At 46.2% G+C, this 26,655-nt stretch overlaps 1 protein-coding gene across 9 annotated transcripts in view; it reads left to right on the top strand.

Moving 5' to 3' along the window:
* Fam13c (family with sequence similarity 13, member C) overlaps nucleotides 1-26,655 on the top strand; it is a 122,206-nt gene that overhangs the window by 90,719 nt on the left and 4,832 nt on the right. For 5 of the 9 annotated variants that reach the window (XM_087597262.1, XM_087597260.1, XM_087597263.1 and 2 more), the window contains 6 exons: nucleotides 6,832-7,042; nucleotides 8,351-8,489; nucleotides 14,352-14,433; nucleotides 16,358-16,560; nucleotides 24,241-24,336; nucleotides 25,784-25,980. In XM_087597262.1, coding sequence (XP_087453388.1) covers nucleotides 6,832-7,042; nucleotides 8,351-8,489; nucleotides 14,352-14,433; nucleotides 16,358-16,560; nucleotides 24,241-24,336; nucleotides 25,784-25,980 — 928 coding nt within the window. The remainder of the gene's footprint in view (nucleotides 1-6,831; nucleotides 7,043-8,350; nucleotides 8,490-14,351; nucleotides 14,434-16,357; nucleotides 16,561-24,240; nucleotides 24,337-25,783; nucleotides 25,981-26,655) is intronic. The other 4 variants (NM_001399503.1, XM_087597261.1, XM_087597265.1 and 1 more) reach the window with 1 other exon arrangement.

The following is a 26,655-nucleotide window of genomic DNA, read 5'->3' as shown; positions in this document are numbered from 1 at the left end:
TGGTTTGCATTTGTGTGTTTGCATATGGATACACATACATATCTTTATGAACCAGTGGAGGTCAGAGGGCAACCTTTCGGGTGTCGAGTCTCTTCGTCAATGCTCTTCCTGAAGATTGGATGCAGACTTGGGGGCAAGTTCCCGTGCTCTCCACATCATCTCCATAGCCCACCTCTCAACAGGTGGTCAGTCTTGCCCAGTTCAGAGTGTATATCCCATTAGTTCCAGCTTACGATGATTGCATATGGCTTTCGATACCGACTGTCTCATAATGTCTAATGTTTTCAGGGGGTGGGGACAACATTCGCAGATGGTTTTGCAGATCTCTGTTGCAGTCTCCAATGTGATTGACACGGTTCTAGCTTCCTTAGGCGGAGGGTATCTACAAAGACAATAATCTGTAGAGCAGGTTATTATTATTATTATTATTATTATTATTATTATTATTATTAATCGCCACTCTCAGAGCTCAAACTGCATTTGCTGTAATAGACGTAGCGTGCGCTCTGCCTATGAGTCCAGTTAATTTTTCTCCCGTGCTTTGAGAATGACCTCCGCAGTGTTGGGGGTATGTACTATTACACTGACACCTTTTTTAACCAAAGGAAGCATTTCAAAACGCATAGATGGCCATGTCCTCATCTGAGGTCATTTCTATAGCTTCCTTTTCGAAAGGAAGTATGACTCCTATAACTGTTAACTGCCAGATAGTTATGTAAGCTGCTAGTGCAACCCAGAATCCCTTGCATTTGCCCTGATGCTCATGGCCACCTTGGCCTGGTGATACTATCCTCCACCCTGATTGACCTCTTATCCAAGCCGGTCCGTCTGCTTCCCCAGCAGCCACTACATCGCCATGACTCTAGGTTGACCTCATGCTCTTTCCTGCCTTCTTGCGGACCTGTTAGCTCCTTCAGAAGCTTAAATATTACACCCTGGTTTGGAGAGATGGCTCAGCGGTTAAGAGCACTGACTCTTCCAGAGGTCCTGAGTTCAAATCCCAGCAAACACATGGTGGCTCACAGCCATCTGTAATGAGATCTGATGCCCTCTTCTGGTGTATCTGAAGACAGCGACAGTGTACTCACATACATGAAATAAATAGATAAATCTTTAAAAAAAAATTACATCCTTACAACCCAACAGAACCCACCAGATATTTTTGGTTGCTGTCCTAGTTTGCTTTCTGGCGCTGTGATAAAATGAGGAAGCCAGGGCAGGAACCTGGGGAGGAAGCAGAGGCGTGTGGAGGAGGAGCCTAGCTCTCAGGTACACTTCTCTGACTTTATTTCCATGCATCACACACAGCTACTCTTTTCTTTTTTCTTTCTTTCTTTCTTTTTTTTTTTTTTTTTTTTTTTTTTTTTGGAGCTGGGGACCGAACCCAGGGCCTTGCGCTTTCTAGGCAAGCGCTCTACCACTGAGCTAAATCCCCAACCCCCACACACAGCTACTCTTACAGAGGCCCACCATACCCATCTAGGGATGGTGGATGCAGTCCTCCGCCACCTATTAGCAATGAAGAAAATGACTCAAAGGTGGAGGAGCCATAGGTCATTTTCATCTCCTCTTCACAGGTGACTCTAGGTTCACGGCAAGTTGACAGATGAAGCCCACCGTGACATTTGAGCTTGTTTCCATAGCCTTCCCTTTGGGTGCGTACCACCCTTCATGCTGTCTGCTCTGAGGCCACCAGGGCCAGAATGTTGAGGCTTGAAACTTGCTAAGATCACGGGCATGCTTTGGACTCATTTCACGCCCCAAACCACCAAGGTTCCCGTAGCCATTGGGATATATCTGAAAGTTGCCTACGGGCCCATCACAATGGCAAACCCCAGAGTACAAACAAGGAGTCTGCAAGCCTCTGGTTTACACAGCCGAGCCCTCTCCAGCTCTTGCAGAGGTTTATTGAAAGTTTGAGCTGCTTTTGAAAAATCCGCATTAGGAAGATCCATTTTTAAATCTGACTGAGTCACTGTAGTGTAACATCTGCTTCTGCCTGGGGTTGCAGCCAGATCAGAAGTGGTCTCTTGGCCTCCACATACTGGAGGTAATTATTTCTCAGCTTTGCGTCCTCTACTGTTCTTCCCTCCCACACCGCCACCAGAATGGGTCAGCCTAGCTCTACATCTTCCTGACAGGACAGAAAGGCAGCTTCACATGACCATGATGCAAAGCTCTCAGAGCAAGTGTCAGGACACTGTGAGTCACTCCACAAATGCCCGCTGATACTCTCTGGAAAGAAGCACTAACGGAGAGGTCCAAAACGTTGAGGCATACATCGACTGACAGCCCTCATGGTGTACCCTGTAGGTGCACCTAGGAGGTTCTTGGAATATTACTTATCTTCCTCATTTTGTGATTGTTACTAAAATGATAGTTCTCAAGGGGAGCGCCGATCATACCTTTATATGCCTTATCCTAGTGTCTCACCAAGGATTAGCAGGCAAACTTTGTCTTCCTTTTAGAGATTTTTAAAGATTGTGTTCCTGGCCTCCCGCTTGCTTTGTACAAGTGTGCAGCCCCCGAACTCATCCCCAGCCCAACCCTGGGAAGTTTAAGATGAATTTAGTCTAACGCTGATTAGTTTAATAGGTGTGGGTAGCCAATCAGATGAGCATCTTACACGTAATTCTCTTGATTAGACTGAAAATTTCAAAAACTACGCTGCAATCACGTCTAGATAAACGCATATAATACGAAAAATGATTGGCACGGATATGCTGCGAGGGTGTGAGGATGTGGCTTTATTTAAGGTCACCCTTGCTTAGCCTTGTGAGGGAGGTTTCATTTTTCTCATTCAAGCCGTGAAAAAAAGAATGAGTTTTTAAAAGTTTCATTTTGTGGCCAGTGGGGGAAAAGTTGCCAAGCTTGACCGAGTAAGTTTGACCCCCAGTACTCATATTTTAGGAGATGAGAGAACCAACTCAGTAAAGTTATCTTCCGGGCCTCACATGGTATACATGTGTGTGTACATACACGCCAGCACACATCACACACACACACACACACACACACACACACACACACACACACACACACACATACACCATTAAAACTTCATTTTGGTTCATACCCCTTAGCCAGTGGAAGACCTGCCCTTAATGTGACCTCTCTAAAGGCCGAGGGACCTGGAAAAATGGAGCCCATCAATGAGGCGGACTAAAGTCTCTTGCAACAGCCAACTTTATTCACAGCCTCAGACAGTTTACACTCCGAGGGTTAAGAGAGGTCACGGGAGTGAAGTTCTCATGAGTTCAAGTTGTACACAGTCATGAGGTCTGTGGCAAAACCATATCTTTCCATGGAGGCATATAAAGGATAGTTTAAGCATTTAATTAACTAACAGCAGCCAATGGTAACGAGCGATCTGAAGTGAACTCACTCCTACCTGCTACACCTAGGACGAGCACAAAAATATGTCCCAAGAACTAGTCTCCGATTTGAAGAAACCGAGGTCACTAGACTCCCGTTTTGCCCTTTGGAGGGTTCTCGCAAGCACTTAGAATTCTCCCACCACTTCATTCCCGGACCGGGTTCTGACAGGTTAAGATATCTTCCATTTCGCCTTTCAAGAACCCCAGCTGCAGGCTGGAGAGATGGCTCAGCGGTTAAGAGCACTGACTGCTCTTCCAGAGGTCCTGAGTTCAATTCCCAGTGACCACATGGTGGCTCACAACCATCTGTAATGGGATCCAATGCCCTCCTCTGGTGTGTCTGAAGGCAGCAACAGTGTACTTATATATAATAAATCTTAAAAAAAAAAACCAAAAAAACAGCCTCAAATTTTATATTACTGTGGGTTTTCTTTTTCTATGATTTATGATACATATGTTACCGAGATTTTTGGAAGTTATAAATAAGAATGTCGGGGTTGGGGATTTAGCTCAGTGGTAGAGCGCTTGCCTAGGAAGCGCAAGGCCCTGGGTTCGGTCCCCAGCTCCGGGAAAAAAAGAACCAAAAAAAAAAAAAAATAAGAATGTCTTTTGTGCTTGCCTGAGTACTCCATTTGTAAGTGGAGTACTGTGTTGCTTGTCCGTAGAGCAGATCTCCTCTTGTGTCTTTTCACAGCCCTGTGTGTTTTATACAAGGAAACAGAAGGAAGCCAGCAAACTGGCTGAATCCGCCCCTACCCACCCAGCATACAGTTACCAGGCTCTTGGCTCCCATCCCCTTCCCCGTAACGTATCATGCCGTGGACCCTGGCAAGCTGCCCCTTACTTCGGAAGAAACAAAGATCATGTCCTTAGGATTCTGGAGAAGCCACCAAGCTCTAGGTGGCCACACGCTTCTCCCTCTGCTGCAGTTGGTTGGAAAGGGGCTGCAAACTCTGTTCCCAGATGGCAGCACTGGCTTCGAGTCCTGCCTTGGCCTCTTTTGAACAGAGAGCCTGGTGAATCTGTCTACACAAGTATATACACAAATACACTTGCCAACTGATTTAATTAAACTTCTTCTCAATTCAAATGGTATGTTTGGACAAGAAATTACCAGTTGTAGTCATCCTCTAGAGGAACAGAACCTATAGATTAGTGTACATTCTCTCTCTCTCTCTCTCTCTCTATATATATATATATATATATACATATATAATATATAGTATATGACATATTTAATACATAATACTATAATGCTATAATTTAATATATAATTCTATATACATATATACATACGCATATACACTAAACATATGTATACATATACGCATCTACACATACATATACATATATGTATACTATATTATATATGTATATCATACATTTATGCATGTGTGTATATGTTTATATATACACATATATACACATATGTATATACATATTTTATATGTATATGTATATATGCACAGTATATAATATACACAATTACATATTATATTATACAATGTACATGTATTATATAATATGCATAGATGTATATTGTATATTTATATTTTATATATGTTCATATATAAACATAAATGTATATGTATATGCACATATATTTATATATACATACACACACATATATAAACGAGATTTATTAAGACAGTTTACAGGTTATCTATATTCCAACAAAGGCTTGTCTACAAATTGAAGGTCTACGAATTCAATAGTTCTTTCAGTCCACAAGGCTGGATGTCTCAGCTGGTTTTCACTGTGCTCCACAATCCTGAAGAAATAGACTGTAACGGCAGTGAAAGGGTGAACTTGCCAGCAAGATTGAGAGCCAGAAGCCAGAGAGCAAGCTTCCTTCTCCCATGTCCCCTAGATAAGGCTGTCAGCAGGAGGCGTGCCCCAGATTAGAAGTGTGTCTTCCCACCTCCAAGGATCTGGATTAAAGCCGTGTATCTGCATCTCAAATGATTTAAATCTGGGCCGGGTGTAGTGGCACACATTTTTAGTCCCGGAATTTGAGAGGCAAAGGGGGGTGGTAGATCTGTGAGCTCGAGACTAGACTCAAGTGTTTCAGGGATCCTCTGGGAGCATGCCTACCTTTCATCTCCCCCTTAGCACAGGGGAATCTGGACTGGCCCTAATGGGCACTAAGGACCTAAATTAGGAGGGACGGGGAGGAGGTCACACCGAGAATCAGGCTCAGAGCTGGCCTGCGGGGGTGGGGTGGGGTGGGGGGGACCCTGCAGCAGGCTTTGCTTTCATTTTGATTTTGTCCAAAGCACAGTTATGTAATATTTTAGAAAGCAGAACAGCCATTCCTAACTCTGTATATTGGAGTTACTGTGTAATCTCTTTGGTTTCTCCTATGAATGTATGCATGCATGCATGTATGTATGCATGCATGCATGTATGTGTGTACATACGTACACATGTATGCATCTATCTATCTATCTATCTATCTATCTATCTATCTATCTATCTATCTATCTATCTATCCATCCATCTCTCCCTCCTTTCTTTTTTCTTCTCTTTTCTTCCTTTTTGTTTTAGGGTTTTATTACATATACTTGTATGTATGTGTGCTTGCACGCATGATGTCAGGACACATGTGAGAATGACTTTGATTTGGATTTGGTTTCCTTCTCCAGCCATGTGGGTGCCAGCGGTTGAACTCAGCTCCCTCAGCCTTGACCTTTGCCCACCGATGCAGCCATCTTCTCCCTGGCCTGGAGTATCACTCCCGTGCTGTGAACTTTGTGCTTTCTGCCGGGCACGCTCTGCGCACTGTGCATGCTGAAATGGCCTCGAGTTGGAGACTGACTCCTCCTCCCTCTTCTTCCTCTCTTCCTACCTGGCAGATAGTTCTGTTAACCCCCTTTTTCCTCACAGCCTGTATCTGGTACCCAAACTCTGATTCACCCTTAGCTTCTCTCCGCGTACCCTCCGACTCACTCAGATAACATCCAGTGAGATCCTTGTGCTGTGCTGGCCGGGACAACTCCTTCTGGAATTGTCTTCCAACACCTTTGTCGGTGGCTCTGTAATATTTTCCATCCAGGTTTTGCGCGAACAAACATGACAGTGTTTTGAAAGCTTTTCGTCTCTCCAGAAGGGAGACGCGACAGAAACAAGCCACTGACGTTATGATCCACGACAGAAACAAGCCGTTACCACTGACACTACAATCTTTTTTTTTTTTTTAAATTTTATTTTATTGTATATGAGTACACTGTAGCTGCCTTCAGACACACCAGAAGAGGGCATCAGATCCCATTACAGATGGTTGTGAGCCACCATGTGGTTGCTGGGATTTGAACTCAGGACCTCAGGAAGAGCAGCCGGTGCTCTAACCACTGAGCCACCTCTCCAGCCCGACACTACGATCTTATTTAGGAACACGGCAGCCTCGAGCTCTCTGGTCACTTCTAAGCCTGGATCTCTCATCTCGTCTCCCCAGACCCCGTGCCAGCTCATAAGGATGCACAGGGCGACGCCGACGGTACGCCGGATGACCTCCAGTCTGCAGGGACCAGCCGGCTGCTCCATCACATCACAGATGGCGACAATCCGTTGCTCTCGCCACGATGCTCCATCTTTAGCCAAAGTCAGAGGTTCAACCTGGACCCCGAGTCAGCTCCATCCCCACCCAGCAGCCAGCAGTTTATGATGTAAGGAGGCCTACGTCTTCGCTTCCTGCAGTTTCCCCCAAAGACCTTCATAGCACTACAGTGAAATTCAGCTCTGAAATAGGGCAGACGTGCCCGTGGGTTACTCCGTCAGACCGTGATAAAGCAAGGCTTCTCTCTCACTCCCGTTGGCAATACCGTTCTTTTACCGAGGTGTGGGGGGTCCCAGAGAGAGACGGTCACAAGGATCAAAAGACACGTTGGGTGCTTCGGAAAGAGTGAAGAAGCGTGTGTCTTTGCACACTTCTTTTTTTTTTTTTTTTTTTTTTTGGTTCTTTTTTTTCGGAGCTGGGGACCGAACCCAGGGCCTTGCGCTTCCTAGGCAAGCGCTCTACCGCTGAGCTAAATCCCCAGCCCTTGCACACTTCTAAAGTGTCATTCTTAGTTAGCTCAGTGTGTTTCCCAGGCCCAACAGTAGAGGGAAATATACATTGGCAAGTTTCCCCTTCAGCAGCTTGTTAGGTTCCAGAAAAGTAGTATCCCGAAATAACCACGGTCCTCCCCAGAGTCAACGGGCAGCTAGCATAGCAGTCTCCCTCTGTCCGTGCCAGACGTGACCTCCGCATCGGTCATTGAGCAGCATCCCCCTGTGTGCCCAGAAGTGTTCCCCTGCCCCCGTCTGCTTGGGGTCAGTTCTGGGATCTGTGTTGTGGTCCACTCTAGCTTTGCGCAAATACTTTTGACGCGTAGTAAAAAGGAAGACGCCCCTGGCCGAAGCCTGCTCTCTTTCCATGCCCCTAGCGCCTCTCCCGCGGCTTAACTGCCGTTGTTGAGTTTATCCAGGGATCATGGATGATGAACAGGGCGGGCAGAGTGAGTCACCGCAGTCGCATGGAAATTTGCGGGTCATGTTGAGACTGTGGAAATATTGTCTGGAGAGAGAGCCACTCCTTCTGACATATTTGAAAGGGTTTCCCTATGTCAGAATAGTTAACTACCCATTTAAGGCTTGCTTTGAAAACGCCATTAGGTGCAGCTTGCACAACCTGTTGAAGGGCGCACCTCAGCAGGGCCTCTCTTCTGAGTCCCAGGTCGGCCTCACTCTGCTTTGAAATATGCATCTCTTGTGCTGATATTTTGACGTTTGTATACAAAAGAGTCCCCAACAAGATCATCAGCCCATATTGCATGTCACAAGGTCAGAGGTCAACCCAAGGGATGACTTGGTACACTAGCCGCGTAAGGAGCTGCCGCCTGGAATTCTGTGATCTCCCAGGGTTCAGAGGTCAGGCAGCCATGCTCACTGAGACCCTTTCTGAAACTCTTTGTCCGTCTGTATAACCATGGCAGGCCACGAAGCTCTTCCCGATGCGGTGGTGGGGATGGCAAGGAGCCCCAGACCATTACGCAGCTCACTAAGCACATCCAAAGCCTCAAGAGGAAGATTCGGAAGTTTGAAGAGAAATTTGAACAAGAAAAGAAATACCGCGTAAGTACCCCAGGGTTTAACGGGAAGGCCCAGATTGTGTCTGGGAAGCATGCCGGTTTTTCTTGGGTCTCCATCCCTTGGTTGTGGCTGCTCCCTTCCTTGCTGGAGGACAGCTCTGTATCCACTGGTCACCCATACCCCACACCAAGAGCTGAGCTTAATTGAATCCGATGGCGAGTCTGTCCTGCTCTCACCTGTAGGCAGCTAACCTCTGTTAGGAGACTTCCCACTCGCTATAGCTCTTATTTCCCTGGTCTTTCTGAGCATCCTTATTGACACTATGTTTTCTTTAATTAATTAATTAGTTAGTTAATTAATTGACTTTACATGCCAATACCCCCCTCACATAGATCCTTTCCCCATTCCTCCCTTCTTTGAGAAGTGGAGCTCCCATCTGGGTATCACCCATTCACTACTCTCCCCACTTAGACCCCACCCCCTGCCCCCGGCACATCAAGTCACTGCAGGACTAGGCACATCCTCTCCCACTGAGGCCAGATGAGGCAGCCCAGTTAGGGGGACAGGATCCACAGGCAGGCAACAGATTCCAAAGGACATGCAGGACAGGAGCTTATCATAACTGCCCTCTGAGATGCTCTACCAAGCAGCCAATGGAAAGCGATGCAGAGACCCCACAGTAGATGGGATCTTGTGGAAGAGTTGGGGGGAGGATTAAGGGACCCCACGAGGACAGGGATTCCGAAGGAAGACCAACAGAGTCAACTAACTAGGTTTTCTAGATCGAAAATTTGGAGAGCTTCCTGTTGCACTTCCTTCACCCCTGTGCTGATAAGAACTTTGGGACCCAAAACATGTTCTTCCTCGTAACTGAAGAATATAGTGATGGAGAATTTTGGGTTCTGTATGTTGGTTTTTTGTTTTTTTTTTGTTGTTGTTGTTTTGTTTTTGTTTTTGTTTTTGTTTGTTTGTTTTTGCCATGAAGGGACTTCACGGTGGGTGAGTGGTGACTTCTCAGGTGCTACCTGCCGAGGCCACTCACTAAAACCAAACAGAACCATCTTTCTCCAGCAGACCCCAGTCCTTCTGTGGGGCCAGCAGGGTTACCAGCATGGCTTTGTCTTCCCTCACACACGAAACCGCAGAATCACAGAGAAGTGTCTGTTTGACCAAAGGAGCCTATGTTTGCTTTCTTGGTGACCAAAGAGTAGAAAAAAAATTCAAGTTCACAGGGAGTTGCATAAAGACAGTGTGGGTCTCTGGCAGACAGCCCAGAACAGCTTGTTATTAGAATAAAACAGAGCAGGGAGCAATCTCTCAAACATCTTGAAATATTGAAAGGCTCCCTAAGCACTCGGTACAGAGGCAATCGGAAGGTGTCTGTGAGCGCGTGGTAAGTTTTGCAGCAGAGCGATGAGTGGGTAGTGGTCTGTTCCTCCCTTCCTGTCCTGCGTGGCTATGGCTTTGAAGAGAGAGTTTAGGGAGGGGCATCTAGTTTTATAGGAAGGGCGCCATCAGACTGACTTTTACGGCTGTCTGAACCAGGATGCTGCATGGTTTCCACTGAGCAGTCATGACTACTCTCTGTTCACGCAACAGGGTTGCCTCTGCCTACCGTCTCGGTCTTTATCCCGCAGATAAATAAGCCCCGATCCACTGAAGACTTCTAACTAGCTGTGAGCTATCTTTTGAGGCTTGGAGCAGTAAGTTAACAGAGAACAGACCTGAGTGGTGGTGTCGTAGGGTTCTTAGTGTCTATCTTGGGTAGCCCAGTGTTCTGGTAGGAGCTGGTTTCACCTTTGGTCTACTAGAGTTTACCAGACCACCATGATGGACAGCTCTGAGTGACAATGGGGAGTGACAATGGGGGTTCTATTTCGAGCTCGTTAACACCTCTGCCTTTCCTGAGTCTGACTGTTTTAGATTGTAATCCAACACAAAGCCCTGGCAGCCTCCTGTGTCTGCACACGCTACTTCCTATTCTGAGTCATACAGCAGTAACTGAAATTTGAGGACACTCTTGAAGGAACCAGTGTGACCCTTACAACCCTGCAGTGTTGGCTATGAAGGGAGCAAAAGGTCCTAGGTATCACCAACCTTTTAATCTGTCTGAGCAATACAAGCAGGCCACATGATGGGCTCTGTCTTGGGAGGAAAGGAAGGGGACCTGTGCACGTTAAATATGTACTGGGTCCCCACCTGTGCTGTGCACATGCATTATTTTTTTCTAAATCTTATGGCCACTGATGGTTGTCTGTCTTACTTAGGGAATTTCTCTTGGCATCTTTTACCCTGCCTTGAGAAGCTTCAAAGGCAATGAAAAGACAATCGGTCCCGTCACTCCCTGCCTCCTAAACGCATCCACACATGTACCCGCCCCCACACACATGCACCTACATGCACCTGCCCACATGCCCACATACACACGCATGCACGCACCTATCCATGCATACACGCATGCACACAGGCATGCACGAACAGAGGACAGGTATAGATGCTAGAGCAGTAGGCAGGGAGGGTTGATAATTCACTACATTAGTGTTTACCTTCCCCCCCCCACTTCAGTCAGCACCTTATATATCCTAGGAAATGGCATCTGGTTGTGCCTCTTGTCAGGTGCCAAGCTGTGGTCAGAAGCCTGGCAAGCCACCTGCCTGCTTTCCTTCTCATCCGTCGGACAGTGGTGTTACCAGCCTGCTGGTTGTTTCTGAACCTTAGCTCCTGCTGGGCATCTCGGCTTTTGGGATGTCTACATAAACACGTCTTTCTGTCTCTGCCAAATGTAGCCCTGGTTAGAAAGGGCAGTTCATCCAGATGTTCACTATGTTCTCTCTCTCTCTCTGTCTCTCTCTGTCTCTCTCTGTCTGTCTGTCTGTCTGTCTCTCTCTCTCTCTCTCTCTCTCTCTGTCTCTGTCTCTGTCTCTCTCTCTCTCTGTCTCTCTCTCTCTCTGTCTCTCTCTCTCTCTGTCTCTGTCTCTCACTTGGTTTTTCAAGACAGGATTTCTCTGTGTAGCCCTGGCTGTCCTAGAACTTGATTTGTAGAGCTGGCTAGCCTTGAACTCACAGAGATCCACCTGCCTCTGCCTCCTGAGGGGCTCAGATGTTCACTATTAATAGAACACCTTCGGGGTTGGGGATTTAGCTCAGTGGTAGAGCGCTTGCCTGGGAAGCGCAAGGCCCTGGGTTCGGTCCCCAGCTCCGAGAAAAAAAAAAAAAAAAAAAAGAACATGTTTAAACTGGGCAGAGCCAGCCAGACTTTTTCTTACCCAGTGACTGAAGAAACAGGCCCAGAGAGGTGACATGAATTTAAAGAGTCACACAGCCAAGAACCTAGTTAGGACAACTCAGGTCTTTTCATGGTCGACCAGAAGTCTTTCTAAAGTGTCTTATGAATGACCTTTCTTTGTAGGAATCTCCCACAACAGTATCTGCAACAGTAACCTGGTGGCCTCACTTTAATCACCCCTAACAAAGCCTGTAGTTGTGAGTTTGGGTGTCTGACCATAGATAGACATTTCCATTCAGGCACAAAGAGGCCTAAAAAAGCCGTTATGAATGTGTGGAAACTTCGGCGGCTTGGGCGCCATCTTCTACGCAACCTGAAGTTAACCTTAAGAGAGCTTCCCCAAGGGCAGAACCATCAAAAGAAAATTCATTTCTGCAACTGATTTCGGGCTTTCAAGTACTTTGCCATAAAATCCAGCTTCCGAGTCCTCCTCCACCCTGCGGATAGCAAAACACTTACTACCCTGTTGGTCACTGGCTTGAGCTCCTAGTGTGTTTTGTGTGTTTGGTGTATTCCTTTGGTGGTGTGTCGGGTAGATCCAGTGAGCTTCCCTTTTACCTGCGTACACACGTCCTTAGTCTGGAGAATCCTCTGAGGGTTCTAGAGTCCAAATGTAAAACTCGGGCTGTCAATATGTCTAGACAGCTAAGCCCAAAGAATTAGGCTTACACACCAGGGTTCTAAGCATAAGGCTTCCTTCCGGAGACCCTAAGTGGGATTCCATTAAGCAATGTCGTGTCCCATGTCGTCCCCCTCCTTCACTCCCCATGACCAAAGCTTTGGGCAGCCCGTGTCTCTGTCCATGGTTCTGGCAGTCTCGGGCTCCATCACGGGAGGGGCAGTGACTTTTCCTTCAGTCTTCCTTTCCACCTTGTTTTTCGATGTATGTTTCTGTGTCACCCCATAACTGACGGGATCATTCGCGGTGAACACAAACTCTTGTGTATCAGATGATGTCATGCAAAGCTTTTGTGTGTGCCTTTGTTAAGTACCCTGAATGTGCTCTGCCATCATCCTGCGTCTCTCACTGAAGACATCGCTCTGGTCGCACATCTTATGGGGGGAAGTGGGTCTTCACGGAGTGGCTATTAACAGTGCAGGCACAGGTACCTCTGTGAAAGAGGCCTCCCAGCCCTCCCAGCCAAGTTCCTAGGGTCGTCTCAGGTGGGGGTAACTCTCTTGAGCCTGCTTTTAAGTTAGCATGGTAGCTTTGGATGGAGATTTACATTATGATCTGTGGCATAGAGGGAAAGGGTATGTTGCCATATTTATTCATTCATTCATTCTTCATTCACTTTACATCCCACTCACTGCCCCCTTCCTGGTCACCCCTTCCCATAATCCTCTCCCCAACCCTCCCCTTCTCCTCTGAGAGGGTGGACCCTCGTAGGTATCCCTCCACCCTGGCGCATCCTCTCCCACTGAGGCCAGACAAAGCAGCCCGACTAGGAGAACATATCCCATGGATAGGCAACAGCTTTTGGGACAGCCCCTGCTACAGTTGTTTGGGACCCACATGAAGACCAAGCTGCACATCTGCTACATATGTCCAGCCCATGTATGCTTTTGGTTCATGGTTCAGTCTCTGAGAGCACCAAGGGCTAGGCTCACAACCAAAAATATTTTGCCAGTTTTAATTGACTGATTTCTCTTTTCTGGGGACAGTTCACTTTTGTGCTGAGAAGGAATTTGGAAGTGAATGATCTGACTGGCAGAGTCACACATCTCCCTCCATGTGTGTGAGTGTCAGTGAAGACACATGCAGAATTCCTTTGAGGGTTTGGCGGGAATATTCCTGTTACCACCTGTGCTGCTAGTGAGGATAAGCCGGTAACAGTAACATTTACCGTCTGACCTATCACTTCTGCATTGTTCAGCATGCACCCAGAGCTGCTTTCAGTGTTTCATAGATATTAATCCACCACAGGAACTCTGTGAGGGAGACACTGTAATCCTCGCATGTTTAATATGTGAGACGGCAGAGCGTGGAAAAGCTCAATCATCTGCCCAAGGTCAGATGTGTAAATTTCAGTTTCACGCCAGCTCAGTACCTTGGTACCAATAGTGATTAGAAATAGGGCTGTTCCCTCCCAGAGCAGCTATTGGACAATTATCAGGTTTCAGAGACCGTGGGGGCTGCTTTCTTGAGCTCTAAGGACATGACTGGTGGGTACCCAGCCTCCCAATTGGTTAGTGTTTCCCTGCAGGGCCCAGTCCTAAGCCACATATAAAGCATTCGTCTTTTGTATTGTCATCACGCTCGTCTCTATTGGCAGAGTATGACCTGGCAGTGGTATGGGTGGTGGATGGTTTATGACTGAGGGTAGATGGCGGGGTGCACTGGGATGGGTGGAAATGTGCTGGGTGCCTTGGCATGCTTTGGAATAACGCCGGTGGAGGAACAAAGGTGCAGAGCAATTCCACTCACGGGAACTTTGCCCCAGTGTCCAGGTCGACGTGTCTCTGAATTCCCTGCGTGGCTCCGCTGTTTAACATTTTCGCTCTTCTTTTTTCCCTCGTTTCCCTCTCCTTTCCTCTCCCCTCCTCATCTTTCTTCCTCCCTTCCCCCCTCCCCCCTCCGCGCTCCCATCCACTCGGACTTTCCCCTCCCTCTGTAGCCGTCACACGGGGACAAGACTTCGAATCCTGAAGTTCTGAAATGGATGAACGATTTGGCTAAAGGGCGCAAACAGCTCAAAGGCAAGTGTCTCTTCTCTCAGAGAGCACCGGCTATAACAGTGTAATGTTCAGGGCAGTTGCAGTCCGTTTCCACCCGAGCCTTCCTGAGCGCTGGGTTCCTGCCTGCACTGAAGCTCCATTTGAGGTGACCCTACACATCATTCAGGCGCCTTTAATAAACCTCCTTACGAGAGAGACCTGGGACCTCCAGCCGACCTGTGGAGTTCTAACTCCCCTGGTTACTAGACTGTTAGAAACAAAAACACCCCAATCCACTTCCCAGACCACACAGGTGAGTGTGCTAAGCAAGGCAGGCAAGGCATGTGGCTTAGAGGTGTTGAGCCGTGCAGATGACTTGGCTCCCGGACTCTGGGTCCAATCCTTTTTTTCCCCTGTCCCTTCTGGGGTGTCACTGTATTATCAATGCTGTAGGCTCAGAACGTTATTTTCTTCCTCCCTTTGTTCTGTAACTCAATACTTTAAGGTAAAGGGGGAGTTGGTTCGAGTTTCTGGAAGTTCCAGGATCAAGAACCAGAGGGGACTGGTAATTAGATGGTAATGGTGTAGCACGCTTGTGAAACATGCAGCCTTTAAACCTCAAGCTTGGCGTGGTGGCTTATAATCTCAGTGTTTGGAAAGCCGAGGCAGGAGAATTGATAGACTGGGCTATACAGTCGGTTTCAGGCAAGCATGCCCTGCAGCTAGATGCTGAGTCAGCAACATTAAAACAAACAAACAAACAAACAAACAAACAAACCAACCATAAAGCCAGAGCACAAAGCTAGATGAAGAAAGGGAGCCATAGTATATAATTGAAAAAAATTTATATAATTGAAAAATCAGCGTAAATGGTCTTACTCAAACTCAACTTCTTGCTGTGGCATATTCTGAAATGCAATTCCCTGGTAAGCCCTAGGCAGGTTTTTTTATTTTTAATGTCTACAGTTGCATAAAGCCACATTGTTAGAATGGTGGACTCTGGATTTTGAAAATTAACGAGGCGGAGAGAAGTCTCAGGGTTTAAGAGTGCTTCTCTCTCTCTCTCTCTCTCTCTCTCTCTCTCTCTCTCTCTCTCTCTCTCTCTCCTAGAGGACCCAAGTTTAGTTCTCAGAACCCTCACTGCTGGGCGGCTCACAGATAGCCACTTGTAACTACATGCACATACACAAACAGAGAGAGAGAGAGAGAGAGAGAGAGAGAGAGAAAGAGGAGGAGGGGAAGGAGGGAGGGAGGGGAGAGGGGGAGAATGTGTTAGTTAAATCTTTGAGGGGAGAGAGCATTAGATAAAAATGAGAAGTGTGACAAGTGTGTGAGCTGGAATTTCCAAAACCCCTCTCTTCTCTTCTTGTTCCTGAGTTTTGCATATGGGATGCATGGACCCCTGCATTTCCAGAGGCCTTACCTTTTTTTTTTTTTTTCAAAGATTTATTTATTTATTATATATACTGTAGCTGTCTTCAGAAACACCAGAAGAGGGCATGGGATCTCTTTACAGATGGTTGTGAGCCACCATGTGGTTGCTGGGAATTGAACTCATGACCTCTGGAAGAGCAGTTGGGTGCTCTTAACCACTGAGCCATCTCTCCAGCCCGAGGCCTTACCTTATATACAGCTTTTACCATGCACACCCACAAACTGCTCCGTAGAGAATTTCAACTGCTACACTAGGCAACAGTGGAAAGCTGGGGGCAGGGGAGAGCAGGTCTTCCTCCAGAAGTCTGTTGCCATCCAAATCTGAATTCTTGTCTCATATGGTTCTCCCCACGAGGGCCGGGTCTCTGGGGCTCTGTCTGCATGGCTGTTGGAGCGCTTATGATATTGGTCATGGTTAAGGCTGACGTTACAAGCATTGCTCATACCTAGGGAATCCATGAGAAGAAGCCATGTTTTAATTTGGGCCAGCGAGTCCTTTCCTGCTCATGGTGACTCCGGGCATTTCTCTTAGAACTAAAACTGAAGCTGTCGGAAGAACAAGGGAGCACTCCCAAAGGCCCTCGGAGAAACCTGTCCTGTGAACAACCTCCAGGCCCCAGAGAAAATGGCAAGTCGGAAGCTGTGGGACCCGAGCCAGGCTCCTCTGGTGAGGAGACTTCAGATGCAGTGATGCTGGAGAAGAGAGAGCAGATCCCGCCCCAGGATGATGTGAAGGTACCTCACTGCCTTAGCACGGGGTGGCAAGGACGACATGCTTTTGGTCTCCTGTCAGTGCACTTCGCCACCAGAGTCCTGTCTGTTTGACCTGCTCAATTCCTGGTGGGTTAATGGCTGTGACTTAGGACTGTTGCTATGTGATCCTAAAATGTACCACTTGTGGAGGAGAGGTGTGTTGGTGGACGATGGTGAGGATGGGAGTCTCTGCTCCACCAAGTTAGGACATAGACCCAGGCAATAATTGGCAAAGAAACACTCCAGTCAGGCCCCTCCCCAAATGGTAAAGTGTCATAAAGAGGAGAGAGTCATCCAGTAAGAGTTTCATGCCCTAAGAATAGAGCCGTGATTTCTAGGGAGTGATAGGTAGGGATCAAAGATTCCAGCTATAGATATCCGAGGTTTGAAATCTGAGACAGCTGGGCTAATGTTGTCAGTGAGGTATTAGGACCCATAAGCCTAGGGCTTAGCAAGAAAAGATTATATTTTATAAAGGAAAGCAACACTTACCTGGGTAATCCCTTCTTGTGATGCTGTCTGCCAGGCTAAGGCCAGGGGAGCTTTCTTGAGGTCCCTCCTGTATCAAAGCTGAGGCTGATGTGGTTGACCTTTTATTTCCTATATAATAGCAGGAGTCACCTTGTCACCTCTCTAATACCCTCCATTGCCCCACACCCATCATGTCACTTGCACAGAAAGACTATTGCCTGTTCAGAGTGTCACGGTGTCTACACATAATAGGGACTGGGTATGCATTTGCTTGACAGAATTGGACAAGTGAATGATATTCAACTCCGAATGAAGTCCTGTGGAGAAGTGTGATCGCTTTTCCTATTCTGCCATGAACGATCTGGTCATACAGGGACAGGATCATATATACCAGATCTTAGAAGGCTTCTATGTTCTGCTTTAGTTTTTTTCCCTGAGTCTTGTGTACTGCAGTACACATGGGACCACAGTCACTGCCATCTTCCTTTTTTCCTTTTATGTTTGAGAAAGAACCAATGTGTCCTGAGTAATAAAGGGAGATCAGTAATGGTTTGCTCACAGGCTGGTATGTTGTCTTTAAACACATGACTAGCCTATCCCCCAATCCCAATGTTCTAGACTTTAATGATGGCCAATGGGTAATGTACACATAGGCACATCTCGGATTTCCTATTGATTAGTATTTCCAAGGGGCTTTCTTGTATCTTAGAGTTAACTTGTCCATATCTGTCTAAACATCTTAGTCAGTATTGATGTCCTCATGATTGATTGGTCAACATCCTCTGACAAGGCTCCAACTCCCAGGGGTCTCCTCAGCTCTTAATTAGTCCGTGGGTTTAATCCATTGATGATGTCAGTAGCCTCTGTCACCTTTCAGTAGAGCTACCAGCTGGAGAACCAAGACATAGCACATGAGATTTTGGGTGGGGGACACTTCATATCCAAACCATAATAGTTGCCGATTGATGCAGACAGTTATACATTTCCAAAAGGATTCAAGGGCTTGTCATGTAAGTTCAGATAAATCAAGACAGAGAAGTCACATCAGGACTGCTGTCCTGGACTGCCTTTCTGCTGAGAGTTGGGACACAAGAACTGGCTTAAATAGACAAGGATTTTTGGTAAGCACTGTGCAAGGAATGAAGGAGACACACGTCAGAAGGCAAGAGGAACAGTCCTTCTTGAACAGGGTTGACATTTAATCAAGAAAGTGGGCCAGCCAAGAGAGCAGCAAAGAAGATTCCAGATAGAACTCCCCAGTATTAAGGCTGTGTCAAGGGAAGAGCTTTGCGTATACCGAAGAATCTCAGGGGTGGGGGCTGAGATATGGGGCAGCATGAGATGCGGTCAGAGTAGCTGTGGCCAGTGGAATGACGCTGGCCCTCTCGGGCTGTGAAGTGGAGTTAAGGGGTGGCCAAGTGGGAACAGAAAACCGGTACGAGATGATAACCATTTAAAAGATCTGATTATTGTGTGAACAAACCACCCAGCATGCCTTGGTCATTGTAGCGACATCGGCCGAAAGACAGCATCCTCAAAGCCTATTTTAACTGGAACAAAAGCACATGCCGAAGATTTACACTGGGGGTTCTCAAGACCTTCTTAATACTGCGACCCATTAATGTTCCTCATGTTGTGGTGACCCCCAGCCATAAAACCGTCTTCGTTACCACTTCCAAACTGTAATCTTGCTACTGTTATAAATTCATGACGTAAATATCTGATATAGGGTATCTGATAAATAAACTCCCAAAGGGGATCTCGACCCACAGGTTGAGAACCAGTGCCTTAGCGGGAAGAAAGATGAGGTAGGATCCATGGAGACCAGTCCGGTTACCGACATACCAGGACTATGAGAGGTGGCAGATTTTGGTGTAGCGATGAAAATGTTAACAAGTGACATATGCTGGGGCGCCTCAAATTTAAGATCTCCGAGGGACTGGGTAACCAACCCCTCCTTGTTTGCATGGGGCTTTTGTTGCTTGAGCACTGAAAGTCCTCGGTGGTCCTGAGCAGGCCGGGATGGTCGGTTGGCCTCCTGTGACAACTGAGTGAAACGAGTCTCCAGACGGGAACCTGAATGCTTAGAAACCACCCCTGTACAAATGGCAGAAACTCCAGCACCAACCAAATAGTATTGAGTGGCTTCATGAGAGTCAGAGTAGGTCTTCCAACAGCCCCGGGAGCTTTGCAGTAGAGCTGAGCCTTTTTTTTTTTTTTTTCTTTTTTCAATGTATTTACTTTTATTCTTTTTTTAAAATTATTATTATTTTTTTTTATTAACTTGAGTATTTCTTATATACATTTCAAGTGTTATTCCCTTTCCCGGTTTCCGGGCAAACATCCCCCTCCCCCCTCCCCTTCCTTATGGGTGTCCCCCTCCCAACCCTCCCCCCATTGCCGCCCTCCCCCGAGCTGAGCCTTTTAGACAGAGGTTTCTGCCGTGGAACATGCGGGCTTTGATTGCACATTTCAGTACCACTCCAGAGACGTATAACACGGAACCCTAGGGGGCCATCGGGAGGAGACATAATTATAACATCTAGCTTGTTCCCTGCCTCGGTAACTGTGGCATGCCAGTTCATCTCCGGAAGTCCAGTTTCTTAAACCTTGAGTGGAAAGATGACGTTCATCTAGCCTTCTTGCCATATATCTAAATCAAATTAAAAATGGCCATGGTGAGTGATTTTTTTTTCTCTCAGCCCCAGACGTTTCGGGAACGTCTTGCATTGGTGTTTAGTCAGAACTCACACTGAAGCCAGTAAACACTATGGTACCAGTTCTCAACCTGTGGGTCTCAACCCCCTTGGGGGTTACATGTCAGGTATTCTGCATATCGGATATTTATTTACACTATGATTTATAGCAGTAGCAAAGTTATAGTTATGAAGGAGCAACAAAATAATTTTATGGTTGTGTGTGGGGGAAGGGGGGTCACCACAACATGAGGAACTGTATTTTTTTTTTTTTGGTTCTTTTTTTCGGCGCTGGGGACCGAACCCAGGGCCTTGCGCTTCCTAGGCAAGTGCTCTACCACTGAGCTAAATCCCCAGCCCCATGAGGAACTGTATTAAATCAGAGCAGGATTCTGAAGGTTGAGGACCACTGACATACAGCATGACCTTGTTCAGATATTGTGACTCAGCCTTTCCCTGCAAATCCCCCTCTGTGGGATGATGTCACGGGTGAGGCAGGTGCAAGATAGAATGAGGCCTGTCATTGGACGAGAAGGACGGATGGGCGGGAGAAAAGTTTGAAGGAAGAGGAGGAGACAGGAACGGAAGAGGGGAGGAGACAGCAGAGTAGGGAGGGGGAGGGGGGACCCAACGTGGAGGCTGAAGTTAAGATTCCACGCTGTACCTTTACAGGTTGTTATGAATGTTCTTAAGGGATGGATGTGTACAGGGCTTTGTATGTCTAGGTGGGCAATTATATCTTATCAGTTGGGTCAAAGGTTATTGTGTTGTGTGTTCTTTTTTTTTTTTGGTTCTTTTTTTCGGAGCTGGGGACCGAACCCAGGGCCTTGCGCTTCCTAGGTAAGCGCTCTGCCACTGAGCTAAATCCCCAGCCCCGTGTTGTGTGTTCTTTTTATGTAGCGATTTAAGTGTAAGAGAGTGTACGGTGGCTAGTTTGGGCCACCAAGGAGTTGGGATGTGTGTTTCTGGCATGGAAACCTGCCTTGGGAACTAGATGGGTAGAGCGATTGCTGCCAGGCTCAGATGTGATATGAAATGGAGCAGAGCGGGTGAGACGCTTTGCTGACTGAGATTAAGATATCTAGCAGATATTTTGAGGCACTGCAGTACCAGACCTAGAGCGGGTAAAAAGACAGCGCTATATTTTTATAATTTTACACCATCACCCTCCTTTACTTAGGGATTTTGTGTTTTGAAAAAGAGATAATCATTAGAAAAATCATTGGAAACAAATCTATTTTCTTTTTCTACTCCTGTATGTTGCTGGCCATCTGCACTACAAAAAAAATGTTTTCTCTTTTTAATTCGTGAAGGGAATCACACTGAGTAAGATATGGCTCACTAATAACTATCTACACTGTCCACATAAACTAGCCAGAGAGCTATCCAGGGTGATGGGTGTCATTTTCTAGGTCACTATGAACAGATAAACCCCAATGATACCAGTCAGCCCTCCCCTCTTCTGCTGTGGAATGCGGCATAAATGGAAGGGGAGGTTAAGGGAGAGAGAGCTCTCCCAAAACGCCATTGGGTAATATCTGTCGGCAGCTCGCTCACTCTGCCATGCTGACAATTCTTCACTTCCCAGGCCGCTCGCCTTCTTAGGCCTGGCATTGCAACCGGGAGGGAAGATAGCATTCCAAACTGCCACAAAGTTGCTAGCCCAGATGTTTTCTTTCTGGCGCTGGTCAGGAGGTTACTTAGGACAAATCTGCTGGAGCTAAAGCAGATTTAACCTTGCGTTTGTTTTCCTTTTAAATATACTCATTCCTCCACTCATACTTCTAAATGTGCTTTTGCTCAGGGAGCTCGATAAAACGGACATTTTCCTCCTCTGGATAGGAAACTAGTGTTGTTATTTTGTTGTTGTTCTTTTAGGACTTGGTTGATATTTCTTTGTGTCTGAGGCCCACAGGAGGGCTGGCTTCACATGATTGTTTTTACTTGGAGATTAGTCAGTGACAACCCCAGGAGTAAAATCATTAGCATGCAGAGGACATGTGTGTATTGTATGCGTATCTCAGTCTTTATCTACTATCCAGGGATACTAGAGCCTCCTTGTTCTCATACATGTGTGTGTGTGTATACACATATATGTATATATGTATATGTACATATATGTGTATGTATATATATATGCTTTTTAAAGCTTCTTTGTACTTGCGTATTTTTAATTTTTTATTTTCTTTTAAATTAAAATACATTTTCATCACATAATTTCTCTCATTCCTAATTCCTCCTATGCTGTCGAGTTCCTGTCTCTGTCCTGCACCCTCTAAAACTCATGGCCTCTCTTTAATTAACATGTGTGCACGCACAGACACACATGCACGTATGCACGCAAGCAGGTGTGTGCACACAAATGCATCAATACAGTGTGCCAAGTCCATTTAGTGTTGCTTATGTGCATGTTTTTAGGGCCGACCACTTGACCAATTAGGGGGCTCATCCCTAGGGATGACTAATTCTCCCTCTATATTTGTTAGTTTCCTGTAGCTCTGTCCTGGGGTGGAGCCCTGTAAGATTCCCCTACCCATGTTGTCTATAAACTGGTGTGTCCGTTGTTCAGGCCTTGTTTAGCCTGCCATAGGGTTGAGATTACATGGGTGCAGTTTTCAGGTCATACCTAGAAGACATAATCTTGCAGCAGATGTCATGATCTCCCTCCCCCCCCTTTTGGTTTATCCTAGAAACTGGGGTGGGGGCATATAGGTAGAAAAACCACAGTCGAATTTCAGAAGAGACCAATGCTCCAGGTACATTGTTGTGCTTTCTAGAGAATGTAAGTCCCAGGGAGGTACTGAAAAGAAAAACTGTTTTTTGAGCTTACATTTATATTTTCCCTCTTAAAATGTATTAAAATCCTATGGACTTCATATTGACTGAATGTGGTGTGTGTGTGTGTGTGTGTGTGTAAAGATGTTAAGAAAATGTTGAAAGAGTGAATTTGGCTAGAAAATTAAAGGCGCTTAAGGGTGTGAACCAAAACTAAAAGACTTCTACAGTAAATTCTCTTTCTCCTGAGAATACAGAGTCTTAGGTTACAGCCTGGTGTGTGTGTGTGTGTGTGTGTGTGTGTGTGTGTGTGTATGCTCATAGAAGATCATATGTAGCCAGGTCAATGGTGGTCTTTAATTCCAGCACTCAGGAGACAGGTAGATCTCTAAGTTCAAGGCAATTATATATATATATATATTTTTTTTTTACATACACACACATATATATATATATTGTATACACACACGCATACACACATATGGAGATTACTAAAACTTAGAATTCTTTGTACCTATGAACTTCTTAGTAATCAGGACAGGGATACGGTAGATAGTGGTAAGAAGCCAAATAATATGGCGGCATCTCGGGCCCCAGTGAACCTTTCTTTGGGCAGGTAAGACTGAAACAGAAAAGTTCAGGTCCCAATATTGAAATAGGGAGGTTCACAGAGCAGGGAGATCAACATGGACCAGGGTGGCTTGTAGCTCTGATGGGTGACATCCTAAATGTCACCGGGGAGCTATGTTCTTTTGTCTCACGTCTCTGGGAAGACAGATTGGGAAGGCAGAGTTTTAACATTCTGTAGTAGGTGCGTCCATAAAAGACCATGCGGGTGACTATGTGGTGACTTTGTTTCCTCCCATACCCCACCCTGAAGAACCATTGGTTGAGAATGGAGGGAAGGCCGTGTGTAATGAGCATACAGTAAGTTAGTGCATGAGACAGCATGTGGATATGTGGGGGACAAGGGAAAAGAGGGGCTTGGCCACTTTGGATAGATACGTGGATAAGCAGACAAGAGAGACATTGACTTTTTATATGGAACCTGACCTGGTACAATGGTGTGTAGGGATGTGTCATGTGTGACGGGCACAGAACACATCGGTATACTAAGAGGCAGGGAATTGCTTTAGTTGGAACTTGAGCGAGTCAACTGGAAAACCTGCCTGCCTCTGGAGAAGCCTGGAAGCAGCTCTGAACCTCTAACCCCTTTGTTTGAATTAGTAAGGCCGTGTGCATTCTATGTGTGTAATAGTGGGCGGATATCTGTACCCAGTTTGTGTTCATAAATATAATCACCAAAGTCCAAACAATATAATTGTTCAGAAGAAAAAGTGATAGGTCTTGATTGGTCACTTAAAGGTAAATTCGAGGTTTAACACTACTCGTGTTTTGCAGACTAGTCCACAAAGCCTTAGGGTCCAATTTCTGTGCTCGCCCCCTACCCCTTATGGGATTTTTTTCCTAGGAGAAATGATGTGCAGCAGACACCCTCTTTTTACTTCCTTCCCATTAATCACTGCTGTGTTCAAGTGCTCTGATCTCTGCGGCTTCCAAACATGACCCGTTGTTGTTTGGCCTTAGGGAATGGACCATATCTCTGTCCATACCGCTTGTCAAGCTTGTATGGGTTCTGGGATGGCTCCCCATCTCGTGGTGGGCACAGGGAGAATATTGTCTGAGGGAAAAAAATCAGAATGCATTTTCTATTTTTCAGGCAACTAAGCAAGACAAGAACCCCGTAAAGCCTCTTTATGACCGATGCAGAGGTCTCAAGCAAATCCTGTCGACACCATCCCTTATCCCAACGATTGTAAGTAAAGATGGTCGCACTCTCTGGAAACCTTGAGTAGCACCTCAAATCGATGTTATTTAGTGCCATGGCATAGACCGCACCATCAATGTTAACAAGTGGCCTTCCTAGCTGTGTATAGTATGATCTCACCAGCTCCTATGGTCCTCACTAGCCCAGTGCTTAACAGTGATGGCTACCACAAACTGCTGTGAAACAGAACATACCAAACTAGCAGATTGGACCACTCTTAATATTCGTTTTTTTTTTTTTAAACCCTTCTTTTGGGCAAGGAAAAGACACAATGGCTCTCACTGTGGACCTGTCTAATTTTTTAAAAAGAGTTATTTATTATATATAAGTACTCTGTAGCTGTCTTCAGACACACCAGAAGAGGGCATCGGATCCCATTACAGATGGTTGTGAGCCACCATGTGGTTGCTGGGATTTGAACTCAGGACCTCTGGAAGAGCAGTCAGTGCTCTTAACCACTGAGCCTTCTCCCCAGCCCCAGCACTATCTAATTTTTAACACAGTAAGAAGAGACAGCATCTCTCCATTCCCTGTATGGTGGCTAATAAATTGGTAATGTATTATTTGAAATATTGGAACATTGTTTTGGCTCCATCTGATCATACTAGACTAGATGTAAAATAAATTTATCTTCAATTAAAAAAAATACCAAAATAGAACTAGGCTAATTTCTGAAAACAAATTTATAGGCAGACAGAACTAGGGAAGCACCACGCATCCTGCTCCATCAATTTCAAAACAGCCACTCAAAGCATCAGTGGAGAAAGCAGCAAATGTTAACAACTCTGAATTTAAATCTACTGGAGTACACTTACGACTCTGTGTTTTAAAGAACGTTAGAGTGACGCGTTCTGTCTGAAATCTTCCCTGTGAGGAAGAGGAATAGCTTGAAGAGAAGTAGGCCTTTCAAGTTTGAAGAAAACCCTTAGGCTGTCATACTTCCTGAAAGATTGAGGAATAACTGCTGCTTCTTTGGCCTTCTAAGGGCCCTTCTGACATTGTCACCTACACAGCCTCGGTCTTGACCGTGGCCTGCTCTGGGTTTGAGTGTTGCAATTTCTGACTAAGGTGTCTGTAAAGCATTTTGCCCTAACCCATATCACTGCCCTGATGTTGGAGCACAGAAGGCCTGGGGGAAGGGAGGGCCCACTTGGCTTAACGGTACAAACTCAGCCAGGTCCCAGATGCCCATCTTCCTTGGCCCAGTGAATACAGATAAAGTTGGGAAGCCCCGTAGCCCAGCACGGATGCTTCTTCTCTCATTGACTTCTGTAGGTTTTTAACGGAAACGAGAAAGGGCTCTTGGTAGTTTCCAGTCCAGGTCTCAGCAGCCATGCGGGCCGGGTGTCTACTGGCTTTTAGGATCTGGCAAGTCCTCTTGTGTGCTCAAGGGACATGTAGCGCTCTGTGACAATTTGGCTTTGCTCGTGACAAGCAGGAGGAAGAGGACTCTGATGAAGACTGTCCACAGGGAAGTCAACCACCTTCTTTACCAGACCCAGTGTCCCGCCTACCCGTCAGTGATCACCTCATCCACTCGGAGATGGAGCCCATGAGGACCCTGCTACCAGATGACAAGAAAGAAGGGAAGCATCCTGCTCTCTCCATGTCCAACTTGCACGAGGCCACCATGTGCGTGAGCAGCCTGGGTGTGGGCTCTCAAGTCTCTAGGCTGGGGTAGCTTACCCATACATGAAAAGTCCAACCTTTGTTCAGGGCCTAAAACGTACTATCCAGCAGAGAACAGACCTAAAAAAACGCACCATCCAGTTGGCTTAAGTGGGAAATACAGAAGACAGAGCTTGTGACGAGCTCAGGAGAATCGTAATATGTCAGAAGTATTGATGTGCGATTTACTCTGATCCTGCTTCTCAGTTGTGTGCTGCTACTTGTCACCCTTTGGAACCCTGAGCCATCTCAAAGGAGAGCAGGTCTTTGATACTTTGAACCCAAAGGAATAAGATCCTTAGAGGGGCAACAATGGCCAGAGTGTTTCCTTTCTTTTCTTCCTCTATCCATGCAGATGGCGTTCCAGATAGGTTCCATGCAGATGGTGTTCCAGATAGGTAACCACACTGGCCACCAGTCAACGAGTGGGTCTTTGTCTCTGAATGACTCCCCAGTTCAGAACTGTCTGGACTTTGACGTCTACTCACTCTGTGATTGGTACCCCTTGGTCATGTGGGCTTTGGGTTTGCACATGACAACCCACATGCTAAGGTCATCTTTAACATGCATTATATAGTCTGCTTAGGGCGTGTCCCACATGGAGACGAGGCAAAACGAGGGATAGCATATAATATTTAG

This window comes from Rattus norvegicus, chromosome 20 (genome assembly GCF_021556685.1).
Source record: "Rattus norvegicus strain SHRSP/BbbUtx chromosome 20, alternate assembly SHRSP_T2T, whole genome shotgun sequence".
In the NCBI taxonomy this organism is placed as follows: domain Eukaryota; kingdom Metazoa; phylum Chordata; class Mammalia; order Rodentia; family Muridae; genus Rattus; species Rattus norvegicus.
Note: the sequence above shows the minus strand (reverse complement) of the source record. Positions and strands in the feature narration are given on the sequence as shown.